This window comes from Chiloscyllium plagiosum, unplaced genomic scaffold (genome assembly GCF_037043375.1).
Source record: "Chiloscyllium plagiosum isolate Xiang-an unplaced genomic scaffold, Cpla_swu_hap1 HiC_scaffold_45, whole genome shotgun sequence".
In the NCBI taxonomy this organism is placed as follows: Eukaryota; Metazoa; Chordata; class Chondrichthyes; order Orectolobiformes; family Hemiscylliidae; genus Chiloscyllium; species Chiloscyllium plagiosum.
The window spans coordinates 10,595,939-10,623,894 of NW_028270183.1; the positions used below are offsets into that span (position 1 = coordinate 10,595,939).

A 27,956-nucleotide genomic window follows, 5' to 3' on the forward strand; every position below is an offset into this window, starting at 1 on the left:
TTTACAATCATTAGCATATATTTTAAAACGAGTAACCTCCCTTACAATTTTCAACTTAACACAGTGCCTGCAGCCTGAGGTGAGTATGGCTGTGTGTGTATTTGTGGCAGCTGTCACCCATTTATGTCCAACTCTTTGACAACATAGTTTAGATTGCAACCAGGCTGAGAGAGAATTGTGGCTTTGAATGTATGTCAGCTATTCCACTGCACACAGTGTTATATCAACAGTGCAACTACCTCCATTTTGTTTTTAAATGTAACAACCTGCAAAGCAGTTCTTAAACAATTTATTTTACAATTGTTAATATAAGAAAATCTGCCAAGCAGAAACTACAGTACAATTTCACACTGAGTGCTAATTAAATAAAGGTAGTAGATTCAGGCAATGGGAGACCTGAGTTTAACTCAAGCGAGTGGATGGGTTTTGAATGGGTTAAAAATTGGCTGGGCCCTGGAGTTTTGCAGAGGTTGTGTTCTAAAGCATAACTTTACTGGATTGCAAAAAAAAAACCCATTACTTAATAGAAAGCCAACTGGCCACCAAGAAATCTATAAGCAATTGCATTTTCTACCTACGACACTGAACACTTTTAAAGAAAAGGTAAAGAAAAAATGTGAATAGTTATTCTCTAGAGCCCGTTATGTAGTAAAGTACCACTTATACTTCCGGTTGAGTACACATGTCCTTGTAGACTGTTGCCATGGCAGTGCAGGTCTGTTTAAGTTCGGACTCTAAACATCTGACCCTATCGAGGATGTTCAACAGCTCTTGCAGTGTGTCCTCAATCAATTTGTTCTCACTACTGTAGATTTCAAACAATCCTTCTTCGATCTTCTTCGAGAATTCTGAAACCTTAAGAAATTATAAGTTATATCCTTTCCCTGATTTTCTCCCAGTCAACATTTAAAGCTAAAGCTCTGGTTTTGCTGCAGCCCACATGTATCCCTAACTCATACAGAAACGTAGGAACATTACAAATAGATGGAGGAGTAGGCCATTCGGCCCTTCGAGTTTGCATCACCATTCAATACGATCATGCCTAATCGTGCACGTGCAATCTCAGTATCCCATTTCCGTCCTCTTTCCCCCATTCCCCTTCATCCCTTTAGCTGCAAGGGCCACTTCCAGCTCCCTCTTGAATATCTCTCATGAACTGGCCCCAATAGCTTCCTGTGGGAGAGAATTCCACAGGTCCCCAACTCTGAGTGATGACATTCTTCCTCATCTCAGTCTTGAATGGCCTACCCTTATTCTTAGACTGTGACCCCCCCCCTTAGTTCTGGACATCTCCCACATCGGGAACATTTTTCCTGTATCTAGCCTATCCAGTCCCATCAGGATTTTCCATGTTTCTACGTGATTCCCCCTCATTCTTCTAAATTCCAGCAAATACAAGCCCAGTCGATCCAGTCTTTCCTTGTGTCAGTCCTGCCATCCCGGGAATCGGTCTGGTGAACCTGCGCTGGACTCCCTCAATAACAAGAATGTCCTTTCTCAGACTAGGAGACCAAAACCGCACACAACACTCAAGGTGTGGCCTCACCGAGGCCCTGCCTAACTGCAGCAAGACACCCCTACTCTGATACTCAAATCCTCTCACTATGAAGGCCAGCATACCATTCCCTTTCCTCAATACCTGTTGCACGTGATGCCAATCTTCAGTGACTGTTCAACCATGACACCCAGGTCTCGTTGCACCTCACCTTTTCCTAAACTGTCACCATTCAGATAATAATCTGCCTTTCTGTTTTTGCCACCAAAGTGGATAACCTCGCATTTATCCACATTATGCTGCATTTGTCAAGCGTCTGCCCACTCAGCCCAGTCTGTCCAAGTCACCCTGCACCCTCTTACCATCCTCCTCACAGCACACACTGCCACCCAGCTTAGTGTCATCTGCAAACGTGGAGCTACTGCTTTCAATTCCTTTGTCCAAATCGTTAACGTATATTGTGAACAGTTGTGGTCCCAGCACCGAACCTGACGGTGCCCCGTTTGTCACTGCCTGCCACTCTGAAAAGGATCTGTTTATTCCAACTCTCTGCTTCCTGTCTGCCAACCAGTTCTCTATCCATATCAATACATGACCTCCGATACCATGAGCTTTAATTTTCCTTACTAATCTCTTGTGTTGAACCTTGTTAGAAGGCTTTTTAAAGTCCAGATACACCACATCCACTGATTCACCCATGTGCACTCTACTGGCCACATCCTCAAAAAATTCCAGAAGATTTGTCAAGTATGATTTCCCTACAGTGAATCCATATTGACTGGGATCAATTCTGTCACCGTGTTCCAAATGCTCAGTTATTACATCCTTAAAGATTGACTCCAGCATTTTCCCCACCACCAATGTCAGACTAACTGGCCTTTAGTTCCCCATTTCCTTTATCCCTGCTTTTTTAAAAAGTGGGGTTACATTAGCTACCCTTCAGTCTTTTGGAACTCTCCCAGAGTCTACAGAATGATCACCAATGATTCCACTATTTCTAGGACCATTTCCTTAAGTATTATGGGATGCAGAGCATCAGGCCCTGGGATTTTAATCCCATCAATTTCTCCAATACCATTTCCTGACTAATAAGGATTTCCTTCAGTTCTTCCTTCATGCATTGCACTCTGTCCCCTAGCATTTCCAGAAGGTCATTTGTGACCTCCTTAGTGAACACCGATCCAAAGTTTTGTTCAACTGTTCTGCCATCTTTTTGTTGTCCATTATGAATTTACCTGATTCTAACTGCAAGAGACCAATATTTGTCTTCACCAGTCTTTTTCTCTTCACATATCTATAGAAGCTTTTGCAGTCAGCTTTTATGTTTCACAAGCTTAATTTCATATTCTATTTTCCCTTTCTGAATTAAACCCTTTGTCCCCTTCAGCTGAATTTTAAATTTCTCCCAGTCCTCGGGTATGCCTCCTCTTTGACTTTAAAACTATTCCTGATTTCCCTTGTTAGCTATGGAAGACCCCCTACCTTGTTTCATTCTTACACCAGACAGGGACGTACAATTGTTGAAGTTCATCCATGTGTCCTTTAAATGTCTGCCATTGCCTATCCACCGTCAAACCGTTAAGTATCCTTGGCCAGCTTATCCTCGCCAATGCACGCCAATACGGCAATCTTCATGTGCAAGTCTGGACAGTGAGTGAGTGGATGTCATGATGACTAATGCCAGTCCAGTTTTCATCAACAATTCTTATGAGCCCCCCAAGAAGGGAAACAGCCCCAGCCTGTTCAGCCTCTCCCTATATCTCTAACCTGGCAACATTGTTTCAGAAGCCTTTCAATTTCATATCTTTCCTATAGCAGGGAGACTAGAATTGAATGCAGTGTTGATACAATCCTTGAAATCCAAAGCAAGTTCTCCTTTATTTGGTGCACACAGTTTAATTTGCTGCCTTTGTAATTCCAAAACCTTTCTCCCTGATTCTTATGAAGAGCTTGCAGGTGATCTGGGCTGATTATTCCCCTGCCTCAGCTAGGAACATCGAGGCCAATTGCAGCGACTAAGATTAGCAACTTAGCATCAACCTGGAATTCAACAACTCCTAACCACAGTCCCATAGCTAGGTAAATGATCTTGCATGGAGCTTCCTTCATTCACACTACATCCTTTGCTGTACACGATACACACAAGAAACAGTTGATGAGTCATCTAGGCTGTTCTTCACAGGAGCTACAGAATTTCATAAAGAGCAAAGGGCTGTGAAATTGCCTCATTTCAAACACACAGCACTCTTCACATAAAACGAGTCCTTGCATAAATTACAGCTCTTGGCTTCAGAAAAGTACAAATACCTTCAAAATAAGAGTGTCTTTAAAGCTGCTCATCAACTTGTGGTCCTTTATCCTACTTTTGTTTATTTCGTTAACCAGCTGTTTTGTTCGCTCACACAGGGCGTCGATGCTTGAATCTGATGCCACAAAACAGTTTGGGGGCTTGTGACTGAAATCAATCGTGGAATCCTCAAAATCTGAGTTTGCTGTTCTTTCATCAACTAAACTACAGGATTCTGCTCTGTTACAGGAGAAAAAATACAACAACAATAAAATAAAATCATAAGCTGGTGAGTATGATATCTATAGATAAAGTGTTATTAAAATAAATGTAAGTATTGCATAGCTATGTTATGGCTGGACCATCTATCCCTTTTAGAGAAAGGAATGAGCTATCAGAATTGTACATCTGGGGAGTAATTTTTAGATATTGTTCCCAAAGATGTTTTCAAGTAAGCCTGCAAGCTCTCCATAAGAATCAGGGAGAAAGGTTTCGGAATTACAAAGGCAGTAAATTAAACTGTGTGCACCAAATAAAGGAGAACTTGCTTTGGACTTCAAGGATTGAATCAACTCTGCATTAAATTCTAGTTTCCCTGCTATCGGAACGATGCTGTGAATTGAAAGGACGTTGCTGGGGTTAGAAATACAGGGAGAGACTGAACAGGCCAGGACTGTTTTCCCTGGAGCATCAAAGGCTGAGGGGTGACATTATAGAGGTTTATAAAATCATAAGGGGCATGGATAGGGTAAATAGTCAAGGGGAGTCCAAAACTAGATGGAATAAGGTGAGAGGGGATTGATTTAAAAGGGACCTAAGGGGCAACGTTTTCATGCAGAGGGTGGTGTGTGTATGGAATGAGCTGCCAGAGGAAGGCGAGGAGGCGGATACAATTACAACATTTAAAAGACATCTGGATGGGTATATGAACAGGAAGGATTTAGAGGAATATGGGCCAAATACTGGCAAATGGGACAAGATTAATTTAGGATATCTGGTCGACATAGATAAGTTGGACTGAAGGGTCTGTTTCCATGCTGTATATCTCTATGACTCTATCAGGTAAACACAAAGTCCAACTAGCTTGATATGGTAACCAAGAATATTCAATCAATGTGTTACTATCAGAGGATGCAAACATTAGCGGTCAAGAACCACGGACAGAGGGGAAGATTATGGAAATTCAACCCAATGTGACTGTTCCATTATTAAGCATCTTCTATTCATGTCAATTCTTCACATAAACCCAGTGTAAAAGGCAGTGTTTCATAAATTATTGTGTTGCCAAGCTCAGGCTAATACACTGCATGCACAATCTGGCATGTGGAACTGCAAAAGATCATCATTGCTAACAATCTTAAATAGATTCTCAGAGTCACTTTGTTTCCCAAGCTAGAATATGTTTCCTGGTAAGAAGACCTTTCCGAGATGATTGAAACTTGATTGTTCCCAGCTAAATGCGAGTCTGAATCATACATCAAGATTGCAGGTTATTATAGTGTGTGATTTAGCACAAGCCACTTGCTGACAGCAAGCCAGCAACTTTAAGCCTTCAGGATTAGAGAGGAAGAAATTTCCCCTGCTGGAATTGTGGCTTGGGTTGTGGAAATACAGCTCACATTGAATTTGCATATAGGCCATTCAGCCCAATGGGTGCATGCTAGTTTTTATGCTCCATATTAGCCTTTTCCAACTCTTTTTCTATCTACATTTCTATTTTCCCTTCTCCTTCATGAACTTGTCTAACTTCATCTCAAATACAAGGTTATCACCTCCATTCATCAGGATATATTCTTGTCAGCCATTGAGGACCTGATGGGCAGAATGGCTTCCTTCCATGTCAGATATTTCTAATTCTCTTTAGTGGTGAGCTATGAAATTTTGAACGAACTGGAGGATTGGAGCAAGGACAGCAGTTCGACTAGTGTTAAAAAGTGCTATCAAGATGTGATGGAGACATGGATTAGGGTTTCAACACAAAGAGGGAACATATAGACAGAATGGAGCAAAGGTTGAAGAGGTGGGAGAAAGCCAAATTTGGGATTGAGTAGGACAGGCATCCTCTGGGAAGGAGACAGTATTTTTCATTAATAAAAATAATTGTTCATGACGAGTTTGAAGTTACGTAGTTGCATGATGGTGAGGTGTACATTAACTGAAAGCATTTCACAAGTATCTTGATTAGGGATAGTCAGCACGGTTTTGTGAAGGGTAGGTGGTGCCTCACAAACCTTATTGAGTTCTTTGAGAAGGTGACCAAACAGGTAGATGAGAGTAAACCGGTTGATGTAGTGTATATGGATTTCAGCAAGGTGTTTGATAAGGTTCCCCACAGTAGGCTATTGTACAAAATGCGGAAGAATGGGATTGTGGGAGATATCGCAGTTTGGATCAGTAATTGGCTTGCTGAAAGAAGACAGAGGGTGGTGGTTGATGGGAAATGTTCATCCTGGAGTCCAGTTACCAGTGGTGTACCGCAAGGGTCGGTGTTGGGTCCACTGCTGTTCGTCATTTTTATAAACGACCTGGATGAGGGCATAGAAGGGTGGGTTAGTAAATTTGCAGACGACAGAGAGACAGCCTTTTTCCAAGTATGGTGATGGTGAGCACAAGGGGGCATAGCTTTAAATTGAGGGGTGATAGATATAAGACAGATGTCAGAGGTAGTTTCTTTACTCAGAGAGTAGTAAGGGTATGGAATGCTTTGCCTGCAACGGTAGTAGATTCGCCAACTTTAAGTACATTTAAGTTGTCATTGGACAAGCATATGGACATACATGAAATAGTGTAGGTTAGATGGGCTTCAGATTGATTTGACAGGTCGGCGCAACATCGAGGGCCGAAGGGCCTGTACTGTGCTGTAATGTTCTATGTTAATGTACTGAGTCAATTAACTAAGGATTTACACATATTCCCTGGAACACTGTGTTCTCTATTATCAGCCAACAGAAAAATCAGCAGTTTCTACTCTAAAAGTACAATTTCAAAAATAATTAATTTGTGCATTTAACATTGAAGAACAGCTGTAAGACGTTACGTATACATTTTACTTTAACTTATGGCTTTTTAGCATTGCATCAGACTTATGTTTAGATTATTTTGAATCAATACGAGTGAACCTCCTGTGGCTTCATGCAAAGCAAGTCAAGCAAAAGAAATCACTAAGTGTGTTTGTGAGACAGTAGATAGACATGCAAAAATTGCAGGAGGATATGCTGAAATGTCAGTTCTGTCCTAAACAACCACTGCCAACATTTTCAGTTTCTGTTTCAAATTTTACTTCTGTCCTGCTCTCAGCTGAAGTCCATGAGTCAAAGTCCAGCAGATAATGTAGACAGGCCAACAAGAGGTGAGGCCATACTGGTATGTAGACAGGCCAACAAGAGGTGAGGCCATACTGGATTTGGTTCTGGGTAACGAACCAGGCCAGGTGTTAGAATTAGAGGTAGGTGAGCACTTTGGGGATAGTGATCATAATTCGGTGATTTTTACTCTCGTGATGGAAAGGGATAAGTGTGTACTACAGGGCAAGAGTTATAGCTGGGGTCAGGGAAATTATGATGCGGTGAGGCATGACTTAGGATGTGTGGCTTGGAAAAGTAGACTCCAAGGCAAGAGTGTAAATGATATGTGGAGCTTGTTCAAGGAGCAACTATTGAGTGTCCTTGATAATTATGTACCTGTCAGGCAGGGAGGAAAGGGTCGTGCGAGGGAGCCGTGGTTTAATAAGGAATTGGAATCCCTTGTTAAATGGAAGAGGGCGGCCTATCTCAAGATGAGACGTGAAGGTTCAATTGGGGCGATTGAGAGTTATAGGGTAGCCAGGAAGGACCTGAAGAGAGAGCTAAGAGCAGCAAGGAGGGGACATGAAAGGTCCTTAGTCGGTAGGATTAGGGAAAACCCTAAGGCTTTCTATAGGTATGTTAGGAATAAAAGAATGACTAGGGTAGGAATAGGTCCAGTCAAGGATAGTAGTGGGAAGTTGCGTGTGGAGGCGGAAGAGATTGGGGAGACACTGAATGAATACTTTTCTTCAGTATTTACTCAGGAACAGGGCATTGTCGTCGATGTGAATACTGAGTCACAAATAAGTAGAATGGATGGCTTTGAGGTATGTAGAGAAGAGGTGTTGGAAATCCTGGAAAAGGTGAAAATAGATAAGTCCCCTGGGCCTGATGGCATTTATCCTAGGATTCTCTGGGAAGCAAGGGAGGAGATTGCAGAGCCATTGGCCTTGATTTTTATGTCCTCTTTGTCTACAGGAGTAGTGCCAGAAGACTGGAGGATAGCAAATGTGGTTCCCTTGTTCAAAAAGGGGAGTAGGGATAACCCTAGTAACTATAGGCCGGTGAGTCTCACATCTGTTGTGGGCAAAGTCTTAGAGAGAATTGTAAGGGATAGGATTTATGCACATCTGGATAGGAATAATGTGATCAAGGATAGTCAGCATGGTTTTGTGAAGGGCAGGTCGTGCCTCACAAACCTTATTGAATTCTTTGAAAAGGTGACGAAGGAGGTTGATGAGGGGAAAGCGGTAGATGTGGTATATATGGATTTTAGTAAGGCGTTTGATAAGGTTCCCCATGGTAGGCTACTGCAGAAAATACGGAGATATGGCATTGAGGGTGAGTTGGAGGTTTGGATTAGGAATTGGCTGGATGGAAGAAGACAGAGGGTAGTAGTTGATGGCAAAGTTTCTTCATGGAGTGCCGTCACTAGCGGTGTTCCGCAAGGATCTGTTTTGGGACCATTGCTGTTTGTCATTTTTATAAATGACCTGGAAGAGGGGTTAGAAGGTTGGGTGAGCAAGTTTGCGGATGATACGAAAGTCGGAGGAGTTGTTGACAGTGAGGAAGGATGTGGCAGGTTACAGCAGGATATAGAGAAGCTGCAGAGCTGGGCAGAAAGGTGGCAAATGGAATTCAATGTAGCTAAATGTGAGGTGATTCACTTTGGGAAGAATAACAAAAAGATGGGGTACTGGGCTAATGGTCGGATACTTGGTAGTGTGGATGAGCAGAGGGATCTTGGTGTCCATGTACACAGATCTCTGAAAGTTGCCACCCAGGTAAATAGTGCGGTGAGGAAGGCATATGGCGTACTGGCTTTTATTGGTAGAGGAATTGAGTTCCGGAGTCCTGAGGTCATGATGCAGTTGTATAAAACTCTGGTGCGGCCGCATCTGGAATATTGTGTGCAGTTTTGGTCGCCATACTATAGGAAGGATGTGGAGGCACTGGAACGGGTGCAGAGGAGGTTTACCAGGATGTTGCCTGGTATGGAAGGAAGATCGTATGAGGATAGACTGAGACACTTGGGGCTGTTTTCATTAGAGAAAAGAAGGTTTAGGGGTGACTTGATTGAGGTGTACAAGATGATTAGGGGGTTAGATAGGGTTGACAGTGTGAACCTTTTCCCGCGTATGGAGTCGGGTATTACAAGGGGGCATAGCTTTAAATTAAGGGGGGGTAGATATAGGACTGAAGTTAGGGGTAGGTTCTTCACTCAGCGAGTCGTAAGTTCATGGAATGCCCTGCCAGCAGCAGTGGTGGACTCTCCCTCTTTATGGGCATTTAAGCGGGCATTGGATAGGTATATGGAGGATAGTGGGTTAGTATAGGTTAGGTGGGCTTGGATCGGCGCAACATCGAGGGCCAAAGGGCCTGTACTGCGCTATATTCTTCTATGTTCTATGTTCTATAAAGCATTCTGGGTCTAACAGCTCAAATCAGAATTAGCTAGCTAGTCCCAATAAGCACTAGAGAATGGTGAAGCCCAAATAAGGAGAATGTGTGACATATGTTAAAAAATGCTAAGAGTTTACAGATTTAAGCAATAGCTGTACTCAAAGTTTGAACTTTGCCAATGTAACACCAGTGTACAATATGACAGCAGGACTTGTATCTGGCGTGTATCATTTTCTCACACCTTTCTCATTACACCTTTTAATAAAGCCTGATCAGTTCTTACAAGTAAGTACTCCTCCTGTAAGATTTCATACCAAAACATAACTGCTTTTTTATGTTAAATATCAGATAATTACCAGGTATTTAATGCTCGGTAAATACTCCATCTTTACTAAATTTTCATTCCCAATCCTCATCTTAAAAAGCTCCACAAAAACTGGAATTAAGAAATAATTTACCTCTGCAAATTCACTGCCTCTGTGCTGCCATCTAAAGTATATATTTTTTATAGCTGTAAATGTTTTAACTTGGAGCTCAATAAGCAATTTGTCAATCTCAGATTGATTGTCTGAGCTAAATGTTAAAATGCCCCTCTGTCACTCATAGCTACACAGAACAGTGTGCATTCCTATACACGGGCATGCCTTTGTGAAAACAGCAGGAAGTCCATCAGATTCTCCCAGTTGTAACTCAAGCAGAAAATGTAGACAATGTGGCCCACAAAGCATCAAGACAACTACAAAAAGCAAATGTTCCAGCACCTTTGGAACAACAACATTGTAGATCAGTTTGTTTGTTCTCCCGCTTAAGACAGAATAGCAACACCTCACCTTAAATCCGCCTCTGTGTAGAGATTCTTCCTGATGCCACTAGTTAGCAGTGTGTTTTCACTGACATTCCCCATCTTTTGCTCAGCGCTATCATAATCCTTGTCAGCCATCCTGATCTACAACAATAAGCAGAGTTTTAAGAGCTTGCATCATATTTAAAACTAGTCTGTATTGATTGCATATGTTTTTCATTGAATTTTCTGCTCTCTTGCAAGCTGCAGATCCTTGGGGGTTCATAATCACCATTTGATGCTTTGCCCAAATCATATATTTCCAAACTTCAGTTCTGATGAAATGTCAATTCATCTAAAATGATAACTTAATTCCTCTGTCCTAAACAACACTTTCCAGCATTTTCTGTTTCTGTCGCAAATTTTCAGCATCCATAGAATTTTACTTTTGGCCTTCAGCTGGACTGATTAGGGATGGTCAACATGGCTTTGTGCGTGGGAAATCATGTCTCACAAACTTGATTGAGTTATTTGAAGAAGTAACAAAGAGGATTGATGAGGGCAGAGCAGGAGATGTGACCTATATGGACTTCAGTAAGGCGTTCGACAAGGTTCTCCGTGGGAAACTGATTAGCAAGGTTAGATCTCACAGAATACAGGGAGAACTAGTCATTTAGATACAAAGCTGACTCAAAGGTGGAAGACAGATGGTGATGGGGGAGGGTTGTTTTTCAGACTGGAAGCCTGTGACCAGTGGAGTGCCACAAGGATTGGTGCTGGGTCCTCTACTTTTTGTCATTTACATAAATGATTTGGATGCGAACATAAGAGGTACAGTTAGTAAGTTTGCAGATGACACCAAAATTGGAGATGTAGTGGACAGCTAAGAGGGATACCTCAGATTACAACAGGATCTTGACCAGATGGGCCAATAGGCTGAGAAGTGGCAGATGGAGTTTAATTCAGATAAATGCAAGGTGCTGCATTTTGGGAAAGCAAATCTTAGCAGGACTTATACACTTAATGGTAAGGTCCTAGGGAGTATTGCTGAATAAAGAGACCTTGGAGTGCAAGTTCATGTCTCCCTGAAAGTGGAGTCGCAGGTAGATAGGATAGTGAAGAAGGCGTTTGGTATGCTTCCTTTTATTGGTCAGAGTATTGTGTACAGGAGTTGGGAGGTCATGTTGCAGCTGTACAGGACATTGGTTAGGCCACAGTTGGAATATTGCGTGCAATTCTGGTCTACTTGTCTGGACCTTGTCTATTTCCCCTATCCATGCCCCTCATGATTTTATAAACCTCTATAATGTCACCTCTCAGCCTCTGACGCTCCAGGGAAAATAGCCCCAGCCTATTCAACCTCTCCCTAAAGCTCAAACCCTCCAACGTTGGCAACATCCTTGTAAATCTTTTCTGAACCCTCTCAAGTTTCATAACATCCTTTCTACAGGAAGGAGACAAGAATTGCACGTAAATTCCAAAAGTGGCCTAATCAACATTGTGTACAGCTACAACATGACATCCCAACTCCTGTGCTCAATGGTCTGACCAATAAAGAAAAGTATACCAAATGCCTTCTGCACCATCCTATCTACCTGTAACTCCACTTTCCAGGAACAATGAACCTGAACTCCAAGATCTCTGTTCAGCAATACTCCTCAGGACCTTACCATTTTGTGTTGTATAATTCTTTGGAACAGCAAGAAAAAACACTCAATTTTCAATTGTTTGCTTTGTAGCTTGGTTGGGGGCAGTGCAAATGTTAAACTAAACAATGCCTCTGCAATAAATTCAATATGCTCTGTGTTCCTAATTCAGGAATGAAATTAAACATCTCTACACACAAAGAGTTGTAGCAATTTGGAAACTCTCTTCCATAAGCAGCAGTTGATACTAGCTGTGAGATTGCTAAGACATTGTTTAACAAAACATGTTAAGGAATAGGGGACATCAAAGGCCCACATGTGGAATTATGTCACAGATCAGCTATTTTATCACTGGATGGGCTATATCATCATTTCCTGTTTTCTTGGGTTTCAAGAATAATATTGTTTGATCAGCCAGCCTGGTCTCAGTGAAACAAAAGTGAGGACTGCAGATGCTGGAGATCAGAGTCTAGATTAAGTGGTGCTGGAAAAGCACAGCAGGTCAGGCAGCATCCAAGGAGCAGGAAAATCGACATTTCAGGCAAAAGCCCGTCAGGAATGAATCCTTTTGGCTCTCAGTGAGACCTGCAGTGGTGGAAATATCAAGATGTGCTGGATTTTCTTGCTAGTCAGCTCCAGGTTACTTTGTCAGCCAGCTCCCTAGCTTGTAGAGGTGACGTGAAGCAACCCACCTTCACTCTTCAGTCTCAACACTGAGTTTACCCTTGAAATTGCATCTCGCCACTGGAGGAGACAAAGTGAGGGATATGCATATTCCTGCCTGAAATAGTCTAGTGATGTGCACTGGCTGGTATGAGCCATGCAAAACACAGCAATACATTCTGCATTCACCCACTCTGCACCATGTGCCTTAATATTTAAGAAAAACTTGAGTTGGGCACAATTTTGAGAAAACAAAATCATTAAATGCATTTAACTCCTGTTAATTGTCATTGCCCGACAGTAAACTACATATACCACGGCCTTACCTTTTATTTAAAATGATATAATGTGAGTACATATAAGTATGAAGGTTTATTGAGGCTACCTGCCTCTTCCCTCTGGCTTCCCAGGCCCGTTCCTAAGGGCCGCAACCCCCTAGCGACACGCCCCGCCCCTCACGTGACCCACGCCCTGCACCACCCTTCTGTGGCGTCAGATGATTACATCATCGTGACCCCATTCACAAACTGGAGCCGTTCCCGCGCTCTCTCGATGCCCTCCACGTGGTCAGAGCCCGCGTGTGTATGATGCTAAGTGCTCTGTGGTACTAAGTGGAAATAGAGAATCAGGACTAATTAATATGTTTTCACTCTACCCACCTTGCAAACAAAATAGGGATGTGCTCTTGACATTATTTTTAGATATTTTCTCATCAGCCTGTTCAGAAATTTTATGACTCACCTCTGGACTAGGTGGGACTTGAACCCAGGCCTGCTGACTCACAGGTAACAGTGCTTTTGTTGTGTCTTTTGAGACCACAACAACTCCCAAAGTGCTTTGCAGATGCTGAATAATACTTTTGTTCATAAATAAAATGTCAACACCTCTAGAAATCCAACCTGTGTTACCCTACTGGCTAGTGGGTTTGCTGGCAGGCAAAGTAACTGGAGTAGCAAAACAATCCTGCATATCTTGATATTTTCGCTGCTGCAGGTCGGTCTCGCTAAGAGAAACAGTCTGGCTGATCATCAACAATAATAATGCCATCCAGTGATATCATGGCAGATCTGTGACCTAGCACCACAAATTATATACAAAACAAAGAATTCTGAATGCTGGAGGTCTGAAACAAACAAAACAGAAATTGCAGGTGAAGCTCAGTGGGTCTGGCAGCATCTATGGAGAGAGGAGTAAAGTTAACGTCTTGAGTCCAGTGACCTTTGTTCATTACTGTTCCAATGCAGTAGTGAGTTTGCACAGATCAAGCTGCCTTTAATGGAAATGCGATCGTGAGCAGATAGATTTTCCTGATGTTGGTCGAGGGATGAATACTGATCAGAATAATTGTCCATCTACTTCTAAATTTTGCAGGAATCTTACATGTACTAAAAAGACAGAAATCTCCTTAGTTTAATATCTCACACTGATTTAAAAATATTAATAATGGATATTTTTCATATTTCACTTTCGGGGAGATATATATTTACTTGTCTATGTATCCATCTATGGTTTCATGATCCCCCACCTGGAGTATCATGTGCAGCTTTGGTCTCTTTATCTCAGGAAAGATATGATTGCCATAGAGAGACCTCACTGAAGGTTAACCAGTCTTGGTTCCCAGGATGGTGAGACTATCCGATGAAAAAAGATATTGGGCACACTGGGTCGATATTCTCCAGAGATTTGAAGAATGAAAAGTGATTGCATTTGAGAGTTACAAAATACTTAGAGTGACAGACAGGGTAAGAGGGTTCCCCTGGTTGGGAAGACTAGAACCAGGGGGTACAATTTAATAATAAGATGGATGCCATTTAAATCCACAATGAGGAGTCAGTTTTTATCTCAGAGGATTTAGAATCTTTCAAATTCTCAATCCTGAGGGCTGTTTAAACTCAGTCTTTAAGTATGTTTAAGGTACCAATTGATAGATTTCTGATGTCCAATGGCACACATAGTTAAAGGGATAGGATGGGTGAAAGGCATAGCTGTGTTTAATTAGCCACAGTCGTATTGAACTGTGGACAGACTCCAGATGGGCCAATGGGCTGAGAAGTGGCAGATGGAGTTTAATTCAGATAAATGCAAGGTTGTGCATTTTGGGAAAGCAAATCTTAGCAGGACTTATACACTTAATGGTAAGGGCCTAGGGAGTGTTGCTGAACAAAGAGGCCTTGGAGTGCAGGTTCATAGCTCCTTGAAAGTGGAGTCGCAGGTAGATAAAATAGTGAAGGCAGCGTTTGGTATGCTTTCCTTTATTGGTCAGAGTATTGAGTACAGGAGTTGGGAGGTCATGTTGCAGCTGTACAGGACATTGGTTAGGCCACTTTTGGAATATTGTGTGCAATTCTGGTCTATCGGAAAGATGTTGTGAAACTTGAAAGGGTTCAGAAAAGATTTACAAGGATGTGCCAGGGTTGGAGGATCTGAGCTACAGGGAGAGGCTGAACAGGCTGGTGCTATTTTCCCTGGAGCGTTAGAGGCTGAGGGGTGACCTTATAGAGGTTTACAAAATTATGAGGGGCATGGATAGGGTAAATAGGCAAAGTCTTTTCCCTGGGGTCGGGGAGTCCAGAACTAGAGGGTATAAGTTTAGGGTGAGAGGGGAAAGATATAAAAGAGACCTAAGGGGCAACTTTTTCACGCAGAGGGTGGTTCATGTATGGAAATAGCTGCCAGAGGATGTGGTGGAGGCTGGTACAATTGCAACATTTAAGACGCATTTGGATGGGTATATGAATAGGAAGGGTTTGGAGGGATATAGGCCGGGTGTTGGCAGTTGGGACTAGATTAGGTTGGGATATCTGGTCGGTATGGATGGGTTGGACCGAGGGGTCTGTTTCCATGCTGTACATCTCTATGACTCAATGGGCTGTATGGCTTTACTCCTGTTCCTACTCTCTGAAATAGCCTAGCAAATGTAAAATGTATACTAGCCCTGTAGGACTACCATCACCTGAACTACAGCTCAGCACCACCTTCTCAAGGGGAATAAATGCTAATCTTATCCCCTGACTGAATGATTAAGTCAAAAACTGCAACGATTGCACTGGGTTTTGACTAATAAGTCCACCCGTGACCATTTATGTTAGGAAATTTTTCAACAGTAAAGGCGGCTAACATCAACACTGATGGAAATAGACTCACCTGTTGAAAAAATGGCATTACTGCAGATTGACCATCTCCACAATACATTCGCATGTGGCTCTGTCAATAGATATTAAATTTCATTTGAATGTTTACACTTCACATTTTAAAGAGCTGCTAATGAGCTTCACTTCAGAGTAACAGTTTCCCTCCCTTCATTACAATAAGGTCACATTTTCATCCTTCCAGCATGAAATGAGTCCCGGAAATATAAGGTTAATGATTCTCTTTTTGTTTTTCCTCTCTCCCAATCAATAATCTGTGAAGATCTTCTGTCACACTGCTAGATGGAAGTTTCCAGAACAATTCTGCTTGTGTGGATATGCTGGATTCTGTAAATCACTGCAACCACAGCATTGAGCCACTTAGGGGGGTGAGATATTTGACAATATGGGCAACAATGGCAGTGAGCTGAGATACATATTGAGCTGAGAATTCTTGTATCCTTGACAGAATTTAAAAGTTGTTAAATATCATCCTTTTAATGTTGTTAAATATCACTGGCACGGTGGTTCAGTGGTTAGCACTGCTGCCTCAGGGTGCCAGGTTCGATTCCAGCCTCGGGTGACTCTCTGTCAGGAGTTTGCACATTCTCCCTGTGTCTGGGTGGGTTTCCTCTGGGTGCTCTGGTTTTCTCCCACAGTCCAAAGATGTGCAAGACAGGTAAATTGGCCATGCTAATTTGCCCATAGTGTTAGGTGCATAAGTCAGAGGGAAATGGGTCTTAGTGGGTTACTCTTCGGAGGGTCGGTGTGGACCAGTTGGGCCAAAGGGCCTGTTTCCACACTGTAGGGAATCTAATCTAATAAAAGAAATACAAGGTGTGGTTTCCCTCAATCCTGAAGATGATGAAAAATATGCATTTATCATTGAATCATACAGTACAGAAAGGCCGTTCGGTCCATCAAGTCTACACTGACAAAAACTATTCTAAATCTACACTAGTCCCACTTTCCAACACTAGGCCCATAACGTTGAATGTTATGACTTTCTAGTGCTCATCCATGTGATGTACTGTAGCATCTCTAACATCCTTTGCACTTTCCAGAGGCTTTCACAGCCAACAAGGTATATATTTATAGTCCTTGTTATATGAATCACGGCAATCAATTTGAGCAAAGTAAACTCCCACAAACAGAAACATGATAAAGGTCAGAGAAAGGAATAGATTTTGACCAGGACACTGGAGATATGAACAAAATGCACTGAGGAGAGTTAGTACTTTACAGATTAAACAATCATGGAATCTTACAGTATCAAAGAAGCCCATTCAGCCCATGTCCTATCTCTATGAAAGCACCTATGCAAGTTTAAAAGATTGCAAAAATTAGTTAATTTGGAAGTCTGAAAAGGTATGGGTTTTAGTTCTTTAGAGGCTACTGAAAGCTTACTTTATTAAATACAAAGATTTGGAGATCACCTGTCTTGACCTGTTGGACATGTTTACTGAAAGTCACATGTCTGAGTTTATGGCTGTCAGGAGTTGTTGTTTAGATATTGTTTAGAGTTCAATGAGCATGTAGCCTGGTGAGAGATCTTACCCAACTCATCCTCTTCTGCCTGTTCTGAAACATTCCTGAGAATGCAGTGCGAGAGTTGAGAGAATTAATAAGGCTACAGTGAGTTAGTGTATATGAATTCTACAGGCAATTAATGCGGCAGTCATTGGCTTATAAGCACATAATATAATGCAGTTTTATTCTGCCTGTCTTTCATACCCAAGCCCTTCCCTAGCTTTAAAGGTGCTGACTTGTGACTATGTTTGGTTCATGTGACCATCGGTCATCTTCCCTAACTGTTCACAAAGGCATGAATGAGATAATATTTACTTTAGCGAATGACAGTGCTTTGGGAGAGCCACCTCCAAAAATCCGAAACAAAAGCAGAAAATGGTGTACGTGCTCACAGGAAGTCACATAACCCGTTGTAACCTGTAATCTTTGTGAGTTAGTGTCTGTGTGAATTCTCTAAAGGATTAAGACCAACTGAAAGGAATCAGTGTTGTTGCCTCTCAGCTTCAACCCAAAAGCATTAGGATGCAGAAAGAGGCCATTTGGCCCATCATGCCTGCACCAGCCATTATATATGAGGGTCATTACCTGGTACCAATCTTCTGTTTCTTCCCCCATAGCCTTGCACATTACTTTCATCCAAATAATCTTCCAGGGCCCATCTTGAATGTTTCAGTTGAACCTGCCTCCACATTTCCAGGCAGTGCATTGCAGATCCTAACTACCCACTGTGTGACTGCTCCTGACTCCACATGATGCACATTACTTTACCCCCTTTGTCCCACACCCTCAACCCAAACCATTTATTGCTGTGCATCATGTTGTTCGGGACTCTGACTAGATGGACCAGAATGGACGTGAGTTTACAATGACACCTTGGGAGGGTGGGCATGAGCAACTGGCTTTTGCCAGAGCTTCACAAATCAGAGATTTACAGCTTTGTAGCAAGTCAGGGGGAGAGGAAGAACAAGGAATCCAATGCAAGATAAAGGGCAAGAGATTAAAAATACTGAAAAGTAACGATGGTGCCCTGGAATAAGTGGATTGCCTTAAGAGTAAAAGCTAGGTCTGTATCCTCTGATGTTTAGAACAGTCAGAGGTGACTTGATTTAACCATAAAAGATCCTGAGGGTCCTTGACCAGGTGGACGCGGAAAAGATGTTTCCTCTTGTGGGAGAGTCTAGAATTAAGGGAAGCACACTAGCTTTCGGAGCGACACTCCTTCATCAGGTGATTGTGGATCGTAACACAGAATTTATAGCAAAAATTTGCAGTGTGATGTAACTGAAATTATACATTGAAGAATTGATTGTCTGTTAAGCCTTTCATCTGTTAGAAACATATTAAAACAGCCATTCCCTATGGACAAGCCCTACGCATACACCGGATCTGCTCAGATGAGGAGGAATGTGACGGACACCTGGAAGAACTCAAGGATGCCCTCACAAGAACGGGGTACAATGTTCAACTCATCGACCGCCAGTTCCGACATGCCACAGCAAGGAACCGTAATGACCTCCTCAGGAGACAGACATGGGCTGCAATTGACAGGGTACCCTTCGTTGTTCAGTACTTCCCAGGGGCTGAAAAATCACGCCATGTTCTTCGCGACCTGCAACACATTATCAATGGAGATGAGCACCTCACCAAGACCTTCCCCACATCTCCACTACTTGCCTTTAAACAACCCCCAAACCTCAAACAGATCATTGTTCGTAGTAAGCTGCCCGGCTCTCAGGACAACTCCATACAACCCTGTCACGGTGGACGCTGCAAAACGTGTCAGATTGTGGACATAGATACCACTATTACGCGTGGGAACACCTCCCACCGTGTACATGGCAGGTACTCATGTGACTCAGCCAACATTGTCTATCTTATACGTTGCAGGCAGGGATGCCCAGAGGCATGGTACATTGAGGAAACTGAGCAAAGGCTACGACAATGGATGAATGGGCACCGCACAACAATCAACATACAGGAGGGTTCCCTCCCAGTTGGGGAACACTTCAGTGGTCCAGGACATTCATTCTCGGACCTTCGGGTGACCATCCTCCAAGGTGGACTTTGGGACAGGCAGCAGAGGAAAGTGGCTGAGCAGAGGCTGATAGCTAAGTTCGGTACCCATAGGGAGGGCCTCAACCGGGACTTTGGGTTCATGTCACATTACAGGTGATTACCATTGCACTACACACACACACACACACACAGATATTCCTACACATACACACACTCTCACATGCACACGGACACAGATACACACAGACACCCACACACACCCTTATAGACACACAGACTCCCACACATGCACCCCCTCACAGACTTAAGACACTCTGCACTCACTACACACACACACACACTTTTTCACACTCACAACCCCCACCCCAGACAGACACACACACAGACAGACAAAGGCCCACATGCACACATATATATTGTGTGTGTGGTGAATTTTTTTGGTACTTTCAGAGTTACATTGCACTTTGCTCAAAAACCACATAGATTCATGTCGAACTCTGAGCTCAAAAACTGCATGAATTTATATAAAACTCTGTCATTTCACTTTTTAGATTGGAATCAATCTAAACATCAGGTCATAGACAGAGAACACAGGGGGCTAACACCTTCAACACATTGTCTAGCTATCACCATTGTTAACAGCTAACCCGAGAATGCAACTTTAAAAAAAGGGTTTTGTGATTTACACATGAAAGAAGTGAAACTATCACTGTATTCGAACAGATGAAAGGCTTAACAGACAATCAATTCTTCAATGTATAATTTCAGTTACATCACACTGCAAATTTTTGCTATAAATTCTGTGTTACGATCGAGCCCTCCACTACCACCTGATGAAGGAGAGTCGCTCCGAAAGCTAGTGTGCTTCCAATTAAACCTGTTGGACTATAACCTGGTGTTGTGTGATTTTTAACTTTGTACACCCCAGTCCAACACCGGCATCTCCGAATCATTAGAATTAAGGGGTCATCATTTAAAAATAAGAGAGCAAACTTACATCCAAAAATAAGAGAGTGCCCATTTAAGTCAGAGATGGGGGAACATTTTTATCTCTCAAGGGTTGTGTGTCTTTGGAATTTCCTTCCTCAAAAAGACAGTGGATACAGAATCTTTAAATATTTTTAAGGTACAGGCAAGGAGATTCTTGAGTACCAAGGGAATGGAAGGATTTTCAGGGGTATACAGGAATGTAGGGTTGAGGTTAAAATCGGATCAGCCATGATCCTATTGAATGGAAAAGCAGGTTTGAAGGGCTGAGTGGCTGCCTCATCTTCCTTGTTTGTAAAAGAGAGTGGTGATGGAATGATTAAAGGAACAACAGATGGATCCAGGGAAGGTATAAATGGTAAGTGCGGAACTGTCACTGCTGTCTGGGAGTGGTGAATGTGATATACAGTTGCTGAAATTAACGTTCAGGTTCACAAAGATTGTGCAGTGTCTCGCCCACAGATGAATTTCACAGTGAGCAATGTCTAGAAAGCGAAATAAGTGTGTTACAAATGTGCAGTGCATCAGGCAGCATCTGTGGAGAGAAAAACAGAGTTAATGACCTTTCATGATTTTGTCTGTCACCACTTGTCTGTCTGGAAGACAAATGGAATGTTGGCCCTTATTTCAAAGAGAATGGAACATAAACTCCGGGAGGTCTTGCCAAAACTATACAAGATGTGGAGGAGCTGGTGTTGGACTGGGGTGAACAAAGTTAAAAATCATACAACACCAGGTTATAATCCAACAGGTTTATTTGGAAGCACTAGCTTTCAGAGTGCTGCTCCTTCATCAGTGGCTGTGGAACAGGACCATAAGACATAGATCAGTGCTTCCAAATAAACCTATAAAACTATACAAGGCAGACCAAGAAAAGGTATACTGATACTGAAGGCTCAAGGTTCACTGGGTTGCTTCTGGATATGGAGGGACTGTCTTATGAGGAAAGATTAAGTATGTTGGGCCCATACTCATTGGAGTTTACAAGAGTGAAAGGCAACTTTATTGAAAATACAAGACTTTTAGAGAATTTGACAAGGTTATGTGGAAAGGTTGCTTCTCCTTGTGGGAGAGTCTAGGCAGAAGGCACAGTCTCAGTATAAGCCTATTTACGATGAAGATGAAGAGGCCATTCTTTACCACAAAGGCTATAGAGGTTGGCTCACTGAGAATATTCAAGACTGAAATAGATAGATTTTTAATCTGTAAGGCAATCAAGAGTTATGGGGAAAGGACAGGAAAGTGGAATTGTGGATTATCAGGTAAAATCGCATTGAATAGGAGAGTAGAATCGATGGACTGAATGGCCATCTTCTGCTCCTTTGTCTTATGGTCTGTTGGATCTCAATCTGAAATTGATCTTTAGCCTCAGCAGTTTTTTGGGTAAGTTTTTTTCCCATAGAAAAGTGATGTCCATTCGACCCGCACAGTGGTAGTGTCTTTACCCCTGCACCAAGTGGCCTGGGTTGAAGTCACACCTACTTTACAGGAGTGTATTGACGCCTGTGAGCAGGTTGCTTAGAAAAACGGATTAAATTTAAAAAAACTTATGAGGCCCTCTTGTGCCACAGTGTAGTGTCCCTATCCTTGGACTGCGAGGCCCAGGTTCAAGTCCCATCTGCTCCAGAGGTGTATCATTACATTTCTGAACTGGTTGATTAGAAAAATAGGTTAAATTTTTTAAAATCTTGAAGTGCTTTCCATATTGGACATTATGGAAAATACAAATAAAATACGTTTCTTCCAGTAGGTGTGTTGCGATCTGAGCTGTCACAGTCTAATTGCAAACTATATGATGTTTCATATATACATTGTCTCTTTCGGAGGGTTTCAGTGTGTTACCAGTTCCTCAATGAACTCTGTCTGAATCTTCCTTCTCTTCAGCGGGGGCCTTGAGTTCTACATTTCCATTGTTCTTTGGGTGATGAAAAACTTCTCAATATGTCTGAAAACAAAATTGCTGGAGATCACAGCGGGTCAGGCAGGATCAATGGAGAGAGAGCAAGCTAATGTTTCGCGTCTAGATGCCTGTTTGTCAGAGCTGAAGTGAAGTGTGGAGGGAGCAACATTTATGCAACAGTGAGGGTGGGGGTGGCTTTGGAGTGATGGGGGAGAAAGGATATTGATAAATTAAATGATCAGAATGTGGGAATAGCAGTACAATGGTGTGTCTAACTGCCAGACTGGAAAGAACTCCAACATCCCACCACCACCCCTCCCCAGCTCACTATTCTATAAACACTGTCCCCTCTACACTTCACTTCAGCTCTGATGAAGAGTCATCCAGACTCGAAACGCTAGCTTGTTTTGTCTTCATGGATGCTGCCTGACCAGTTGTGATCTCCAGCAGTTTTTGTGTTCAGTTCAGGTTTGCTCCTAATTCCTGACATATCACCCCACCCCATCCCATCCCACCTGTGTGACTTGCTGTAACTTTCGGGTTATACTTTCCTTGCTCTGGACTCACCCGGCAGCAAAAATAGACTGCCTTATCACCGGCCTTCACTCATTTTAAACAGTTGGTCTTGGCGTTGATTCACAAACCTGTGTGTATGAATGAAACAGGAGTCAGTTTTGTGTATGTGAGTGTATGTGTATGTATGTGTGTGTGAGAGTATGTGTGTGTTCGTATGGGGTGTGTGTGTATGTGTGTGTGTCTGTGTTTGTATGGTGTGTATGTCTGTATGTGAATGCTGTGTGTGTGTGTGTGTGTGTGTATACAGTGTATGTGTGTGTATGGGGGGTGTGTGTGTATGTCTGTGTCTGTTGGTGTGTGTGTGGGGGGGGTTATGTGTGTGTGTGTGTATGTCTGTGTCTGTGTCTGTGTGTGTATGTGTGTGTGTGTGTGTGTATGTGTGTGTGTGAGAGAGAGAGAGAGAGAGAGAGATTACTCCTTGGCTCCAGTCCTCGAAATGAATAGACACAAGCTATTGATGCGAAGTTGGTTTTAAAGCCAAATGATTAACCCCAGAAAAGAATCAATTTTCACATCTGTGGGGCTCCAATCCTAAATTTCTTCACCAGAAGAGAAAATAATTTGACCTTTTTTTTTAGAAATCCAACTCCCAAGTGTCCACCTCATTTATCATTAAGAAGCCAGAATTAGAGCTAACAGCTCAAAGTCGAATACATCGTGAAGGTTAACAAAAGGGTACATATGAAGCAATCCAAAAGCTGCTCTTTATCCAGCACCTAATGATTGCAACTTTAAGCAGTCATTTCTGAATTCCTGGGAATGAGACACTTCACTTACATGGAGAGTCTATAGAATCTGGGATTGTTCAGCTAAGGCAAAGCAAAGTGTAATTAGTGGGAGGGTTTAAAATTATTAAGGTTTTTAAGGGAATAGTTGTTCTACTTTCAGAATGGTCAGCAACAAGTGACTGCAGATTTAGCGAGAAAACCAAAGACAAAATGAGTTGAGACCCTCCAGAAGCTTCTCGGGAATGGAGGTGGGCGAGGTCTCCTGATATATTCAGGCGCAGGGTTAGAAGTAGTAGCCGCTCAGATTGCAACTGGTTACTCTGTTTGGACGGCAAGTAGATACGGTTGCAGTTTTCAACCAGTTTTCAATTGACTTGCCTTCTGATTTCTCTCAGTTCTCACTCTGGATTCTCACAAGATTCTTCAAAATAGATAGGATGGGTTGGGTCACATTACTCAGCAGTCTACACACCAACTGAACTCTGAACAATATCATGTCACCACAACTCTTGACAGCCATAAACTCAGAACATGTGACTTCCATAAAGTTCAAGCAGTTTAATTGAGACATATCACTTCATGTAGGTTTTTTTTAAAGAAGTTTTTTTAAAGTTCAAAATGCTTTTGTAGTGACCTTTTAAAAAAACGGTCCATACCTTCACTGTCTTTCAATTAAACCAATTTTAGCAAGGTGCAACATGAGTTCTCAGAAATACATTAATCATAGAAGTGGTTCATAAGAGTTATGAGTTATTAGGATCTGGTATGTGTTGCTTGAAAGGCTGATGGAGGCAGATTCAATACTATTTTTACAGAGAATTGCATACATTATTGAAAAGTTTCAGTGTTATGTGGAAATAGTGATGAAATGGGACTCAGTGCTTTCACAGAGACAGGACAGTGCCCCCCCCCCCCCCCCCCGTACCAAAAGATTCTACAATTGTATAACATGCAACATCATAACATCCCCAAAGACATTCTGTCCAGATTCCTGGAATTACAAAAAAACTGTATAAAATGAATTGGATGTTACAGAAGTCCCTTTGATAAGACCAATAGAAGTTGGATTTCTAGCAGTTTCTATTTCAGTGCTGGTCCCCCTATCTGTATTATTATTAAATGGGAATGTCCTCATGAGGCAGTGCCTTAAATTACATTGAAAGAAAAATGTCAATGTCCTAAAGAAAGGTTCTAATAGAAGCTGCATCTTGATGGGGTTTCTTGACTTGCTGCTCTCATATTTGTGTATCATCCAATTCCTCCATTGTTGGCGCAATGTAGCTGCAGTGTGTGCTGTCCACAGCAGAGTTTCTTCTCGAGTGCTGTGCAAACCCACAATCTCCACCAACCAAAATTCCAACAGGTTCAGGGGGAATGTGATCTTCTCCAAGTTCCCATCCAACTGATTCACCACCTTCACTTGGCTGTTCCTTTATTGCCGCTAGATCAAAATCCTGAAACTCGCTACTGAACAGCATCATAGGAGCATCCTTAGTAGGTGGAGCACAGCATTTCAAGAAAGTGGCTCACTGTGAGTTTTTCAGGTGTAGATAGGCAGGGCGATAAATGCTCAGCTTGTTCAGAATTTTTTTGTTTATTCACTCATGGGCGTCACTGGCTGGGCCAGCATTTATTGACCTGTCCCTAGTTGCCTGTTGAGAAGGTGGGGGTGAGATGCCTTCTTGAACTGCTGCAGTCCATGACTTTATGCCCACCACTCCGAGAGTGAAGATGGTTAAGAGAAGAACAAGTGGGAGACAGTGGCAGCAAAGTAACGTGAAGTTTGCCAAGATCAATAGCCCAGGAGCAGCTGGCAAGGAATGAAAACCGAGCAAAAAGAACAGAGAAATCACGTAAAGATTTGAACCATTTATCAAGATGCATGGGACAGACAATCACTTTCATCCTGACCTTTGTTCCCCCTCTCCTGTGGGTTTCAAACAAAAAAAAAATGTTTAGATGGAGAAGCTTAACTGTGAACGTGATGGAGCATGATGGAATAATCATCTATAGAAATTAACCGAGAGGTAAAATATTGTGTTACAGGCTTATAAATAATTTACATTGCTACTGCAACAGGAATTGACAACTTATTCTCAATAAATCACTGACCTGCCAGTGACAGAGTAGGAGACCAGTAAAAACACTTCGAAGTGGCACTTACAAGATTTGATATTTACTGTGCAAAGTCTGTTATTCCCTCTCTTCGAGCTATTGCATCTTAGTGGAAATACATAGGTTCCACTGTCATCAGTTGCCTGCCGTACCTCACTCAAATGGTCATCTTTCCCTGTGAACTTCAACAATACGAGACAGCAGGCTGTTACCATAGACATATATGTAATAATATTGCACCTTCAGCACTGTAATACATTCCAAGGTGCATCACAGTGTAACTCAGACAAACATTGACACTGAGGGAAGCGTTAGGACAAGCGACTAGGAGGTTGCTGGGTTTAAGTTGGAAAGGACATGGAAGATACAGAATGTAGGGAAATATATGGTGACTTCTTGAAAAATGTCCATATTACAGAGGAGGAAGTCCTGGATGTCTTGAAATACATAAAAGTGGATAAATCCCCAGGATCTGATCGGGTGTACCCTAGAACTCTGTAGGAAGCTTGGGAAGTGATTGCTGGGCCTCTTGCTGAGATACTTGTATCATTGATAGTCACAGGTGAGGTTCCTGAAGACTGGAGGTTGGCTAACATGGTGCCACTGTTTAAGAAGGGTGGGAAGGACAAACCTGGGAACTATAGACCAGTGAGCCTGATGTCGGTGGTGGGCAAGTTGTTGGAGGGAATCCTGAGGGACAGGATATACGTGTATTTGGAAAGGCAAGGACTGATTAGGTTTAGTCAACATGGCTTTGTGCATGGGAAATCTTGCCTCACAAACTTGATTGAGTTTTTTGAAGCAGTAACAAAGAGGATTGATGAGGGCAGAGCAGTAAACATAATTTATATGGACTTCAGTAAGGAGTTTGACAAAGTTCCCCATGGTTAGCAAGGTTAGATCTCATGGAATACAGGGACAACTTGCCATTTGGATACAGAACTGGCTGAAAGGTAGAAGACTGAGGGTGGGGGTGGAGGGTTGTTTTTCAGGCTGGAGGCCTGTGACCAGTGGAGAGCCACAAGGATCGGTGCTGGGTCCACTACTTATCATCATTTATATAAATGATTTGGATGTGAGCATAAGAGATATAATTAGTAAGTTTGCAGATGACACCAAAACTGGAGGTGTAGTGGACAGCGAAGAAAGCTACCTCAGATTACAAAGGGATCTTGATCAGATGGGCCAATGGGCTGAGGAGTGGCAGATGGAGTTTAATTTAGATAAATACTGTACAAGGTGCTGCATTTTGGAAAAGGAAATCTTAGCAGGAGATATACACGTAATGATAAGGTCCTAGGGAGTGTTGCTGAACAAAGAGACCTTGGAATACAGGTTCATAGTTCCTTGAAAGTAGAGTCACAGATAGATAGGATAGTGAAGAAGGCGTTTGGTATGCTTTCCTTTATTGGTCAGATCATTGAGTACAGGAGTTGGGAGGTCGTGTTGCGGCTGTACAGGACATTGGTTAGGCCACTTTTGGAATATTTCATGCAATTCTGGTCTCCTTCCAATTGGAAGGATTTTGTGAAACTTGAAAGGGTTCAGAAAAAAATTTACAAGGATGTTGCCAGGATTAGAGGATTTGAGTTATAGGGAGAGGCTGAACAGACTGGGGCTGTTTTCCCTGGAGCATCTGAGGCTGAGGAGTGACCTTACAAAGGTTTATAAAATCATGAGAAGCATGGATAGGGTAAATAGACATGGTCTTTTCCCTGGGGTGGAGGAGTCCAAAATTAGAGGGCATAGGTTTAGAGTGAGAGGGGAAAGATACAAAAGAGACCTAAGGGGCAACTTTTTTTACACAGAGCATGGTACATGTATGGAATGAGCTACCAGAGGAAGTGGTGGAAGCTGGTACAATTGCAACATTTAAAGGGCATCTGGATGGGTATATGAATAGGAAGGGTTTGGAGGGCTGGGTGTTGGCAGGTGGGACTAGATTGGGTTGGGATAACTGGTCGGCATGAATGGGTTGGATGGAAGGGTCTGTTTCCATGCTGTACATCTCTATGACTCTAAGTAGGATCTGAAAGGGAGGACTGTTCACCCTTCCTGGTGAAGCAATCCTTTGAATTTTAAAACTTCCGTACTTGTTCTCAAGATTCTCCATGGCCCCATATCTTCCAATGTCTGCAATCTCCTCCAACACCACAACCTTCTGTGATATCAGCGCTCCTCAAATTCAGACATCTCCAATTTTAGCTGTTTCATCATTGGCAGCTATGTCTTCACTGGCCATGCTGTAAGTTCTAGAATTTCCTCCATTTGTTTAATTTCTTCTCTCCCTCTTTTCTCCTTTCAAGCACCTCTTTAAAGCCTACATCTTTGACCAAGCTTTCAGGCATCTGCCTTCATACTGTTCTCCGCAGCCCAGCGTCCAATTTTTATTCATAATGCTTATGCCAAGGGTGGAT

The 27,956-nt window shown here is 42.4% G+C and overlaps 1 protein-coding gene across 1 annotated transcript; it reads right to left on the minus strand.

Annotated features, from left to right (window-relative positions):
* On the minus strand, positions 1-12,966 carry syce2 (synaptonemal complex central element protein 2). Its single transcript, XM_043694889.2, has 4 exons — positions 12,886-12,966; positions 10,300-10,415; positions 3,803-4,022; positions 1-855 (listed from the first exon to the last, which is right to left on the minus strand). Exons 2-4 carry the CDS (start codon positions 10,407-10,409, stop codon positions 661-663), a joined length of 525 nt encoding a protein of 174 aa, XP_043550824.1. The 5' UTR covers positions 10,410-10,415; positions 12,886-12,966; the 3' UTR covers positions 1-660.
* Between the last annotated feature and the right edge of the window lie 14,990 nt (positions 12,967-27,956).